Raw genomic sequence first — 3,365 nt, 5'->3', positions numbered from 1 at the left:
ACATCACTCCACCACATCCATGGGTCCAGTGATGGCTCATGAAAGGGTTGGCGACCCAGATCTCTGCCATCCGCAGGCGCTTCTCCATGGTCAGCGGGGCCTCCTCCATTTCTTCCTCGCCGCCGCTGGAGTAGTACGACAAACTATCACCGTCGCCCTCGGCCAATCCTCGGTGCGCATTGGCCCCGAGGCCAGGAAGATCTCTGTACCCGCCCACACCGCCATCGCTGCTCAAGCTGCCGCCTACAACGCCGCTGCCCGGAATTGCCGTCACCATTGCCAGAGAGGAGCACGGGGAAGAGAGGGAGAGGGGAACGAGAGTTGGGGTTCAAAACGGCGGCTCGGTTCAACCTAGCCCTTTAGGTCCGACTTTTCCTAGTCAGCGACCCGTCCACGCGCCGATTCGGTCAGCGTGTCACCTGACATGCGGGTCCAACCAGTCGGATACGTGGTCAATACGCATTTATACGCTCCTTAGCCCAATATGCACCACTTAGGCCCTGAGTTGGTACTGAATTGCAAAACTTTTGAGTAGTGGTACTGACTCGTGAGTAGGTGTGCAAGTGTGGTACCAACATGCAATTAACTCCAGGCACAACTATTCTTTCTGAGTTTCTTACTCTGTTTTTCTTGGCTCCACAGGCCCTATTAAAACCATTCAGCTGTGCATCAAGGGCGAGCGCTCGCGATGTCCACGTCTGCAACGGTACGAGACAAAAACCATTCAGCTGCACATCAAAGGCGAGCGCTCGCGATGTCCATGTCGGCAACGGTACGAGACAAAAAGGTTCCCTTCGCCGAGAAGAAAGAGAGAAAGAAATTGGCCAGCGGCGCAGCCCCCAGTCCCCATCCCCGATTCCTCTCCCTCTCCATTTCCCTCGTCTGCCGCCGCCAGCCCCACCGTTGCCCTCCCCACAGCCGCCGCTGCCACCACCAGCGCCCAGGTGTGGTGCTGCTCTTCCCCACGGTCCTGACGGCAAGGCAGCGACAAGAGTTAGAAGGCGGACGCGGACGGCCCCGTCAGATCTCATCCCGATGAAGTCAAGGACGACCTCCACCTGGACGAGGTCGATCCACCCCCTGCCACACTTCTCCATCACGTCACCATATTTGGAGGAGCCGCGACTGCTGCTCACACATCTGCTCCGCCCAGAGTTGTCGCCATCGGCAGGTGGAGTGCCGGACCGCGCGCCAACTCGAGGACCGCCACTCCGGTGGACCGTTGTTTCTGGCCGCCGTCCGCCTCTGGTGCCCCATCCATTCGCCACCAGTCACGCACCAGGTAGGAACTCAAGCTCCCTGCCTCTACATGTTCCCAGGTACGGCAGATCTTCATCCCCTTTCTTTTCTAATCTATATATCAGATATGGTGGTGTGTGGCATTTTTAGCTTGGCAGTTGTAGATGGGATCATTTCAAAAGATTCTTGGACACCCCTTTTAGTTGTCATCCCTGGATTAACCAGTGATTCTGATGCTGCTATTAGTCTCTAACTTTTTTCTGATGTTGACTTATACAGTTATACCTGCGTTGCATATTTGAAGAGATTTAAGGTTCATGATTGGACGACTTATTACTATATTTGTAACCATTCTGAAGATTTAATTGGCTATTGCAGTATGCAGAACACTTGGTTCATTCCATGGCAAGAAAATGGTGGAATGTTGTTGTAAGTAACCACAGGGATCTCGGTGGTGTGTCCATTATAGTAAGTTCAGTTATATAATTTACATTTCCAGCTATTAATATTTCACTCCACAATCTCCCTGTACAGATAAAAGGTCGCCTCCTTGCTTGTCACCGCGCCATGCCACCTCACCCCAGATAGTGGCCATTGCTCCGCCCACGGCGCCTTCCAGCCGAGAATGCCATCTCCACCCAACCAGGTTCACCCTCTCTCTCTCTCTCTCTCTCTCTCTCTCTCTCTCTCTCTCTCTCTCTCTCTCTCTCTCTGATGAACACATCATTTTATTCTGACTGGATGCTAGAAGTATGTGATGATGCAGCAAATTATGTGTGTGTGCAGGTAACTCAGCCGACTGGCCTTTTCACGATTTAAAACAAAATGGTGTGCTGAAGAGAGACACCTTTTTTCGAAAAGGGGGGACTCCCCGGCCTCTGCATCAGAATGATGCATACGGCCACATTTATATAAAAATAAAGTAGTTCAACAAGGTCTTAAAGTCTAAAAAATGGCTAGCTCACAAAGAGCCACAATGCCAAAAACAAAAGGCCCAAAAGGCACAACCGGCTGGCATAAGAAAGATAGGTAAACTAATCGCCTATCCTATTACATGACCGCCATCCAAACCGGTTGAAGATATCCCACGCTACCATCTCCCACCAGACAGATCTAGTAACCAAACGCTCCCTAGCCTCCGTTGGAGTGAGTAAGGACCACATACGGATCAGCGCAGTAGCTCGGAATAAAACCTGCAAAAAATGAATAGTTGTTGTTCTGTTAAAAGCCAAATCATTTCTGCAGTTCCAAATTGCCCATAACAACGCACATGCTCCTACACGAATTTGTCTAGCTATTTCAGACTCTATCCCAACAAGCCACGTTCCAAATAACGAACTGACTGAATTCGGAGGAGTAATGTTAAAGGCAATTTGCACCGTGCACCACAACACTCTTGCCAACGGGCAATCAAAGAAAAGGTGCTTGATAGTTTCGTCCCGATCACAGAAACTACACCTAGTAGATCCTGTCCAGTTGCGCTTAACCAAATTATCTTTTGTTAAGATGACTTGTTTATGTACAAACCACATAAACACTTTGATTTTCAAAGGAACCTTAACTTTCCAAACATGTTTGGAGCTAGGAATAACACTAGAGTTGATGACATCAATATACATCAACTTGAGAGTGAATTCTCCAGACCTAGTAAGCTTCCAACACAGCTGATCGGGCTGATGAGCGAGCTGAACCTCCATCAGTCTACTCACCAGATGAAGCCATGCTTTCCACCGATCACCAATAAGCACCCTCCTAAACTGAATATTAAGGGGAATGGACTGCATAATTGTTGCAACCAGAGCATCACGTCGCTGCACAATACGATACAGGGACGGATACTGAAGTGCCAACGGCGTTTCACCAAGCCAAGTATCCTCCCAGAAGCGAGTGTTGATGCCATTACCGACAATAAACTTTGTTCTATTAAAGAAAGCAGCTTTGACTCTCATAAGCTCCTTCCAAAACGGCGAGTCAGTCGGTCTCACTGTCGCCTATGACAAAGTCTTAGATTGCAGAAACTTGCTACGGAGAATCTGCGCCCAAGTTGCCTCAATCCCAACTGATAACTTATACAGCCACTTACTGAGAAGGCATCTGCTCTTGACTTCAAGATTCTGAATACCAAG

At 49.5% G+C, this 3,365-nt stretch overlaps 1 protein-coding gene across 1 annotated transcript; it reads left to right on the top strand.

Annotated features, from left to right (window-relative positions):
- Positions 1-797: 797 nt before the first annotated feature.
- On the top strand, positions 798-2,323 carry LOC119277366. Its single transcript, XM_037558651.1, has 4 exons — positions 798-1,282; positions 1,618-1,668; positions 1,774-1,885; positions 2,026-2,323. Exons 1-4 carry the CDS (start codon positions 1,036-1,038, stop codon positions 2,027-2,029), a joined length of 414 nt encoding a protein of 137 aa, XP_037414548.1. The 5' UTR covers positions 798-1,035; the 3' UTR covers positions 2,030-2,323.
- Positions 2,324-3,365: the final 1,042 nt, after the last annotated feature.

The sequence above is a fragment of the Triticum dicoccoides genome, chromosome 3B, assembly GCF_002162155.2.
Source record: "Triticum dicoccoides isolate Atlit2015 ecotype Zavitan chromosome 3B, WEW_v2.0, whole genome shotgun sequence".
Taxonomy (NCBI): Eukaryota; Viridiplantae; Streptophyta; class Magnoliopsida; order Poales; family Poaceae; genus Triticum; species Triticum dicoccoides.
This window is presented reverse-complemented; position numbering and strand designations above follow the sequence as displayed.

What these genes read in the sequence shown, in the direction of transcription:
- LOC119277366 (XM_037558651.1), top strand. Translation starts at nt 1,036, where the DNA reads ATGAAGTCAAGGACGACCTCCACCTGGACGAGGTCGATCCACCCCCTG. An exon ending in CGCCACCAGTCACGCACCAG is followed by an intron (nt 1,283 to 1,617) that starts GTAGGAACTCAA and finishes TGGCTATTGCAG; the next exon opens with TATGCAGAACACTTGGTTCA. An exon ending in GAAAATGGTGGAATGTTGTT is followed by an intron (nt 1,669 to 1,773) that starts GTAAGTAACCAC and finishes CTCCCTGTACAG; the next exon opens with ATAAAAGGTCGCCTCCTTGC.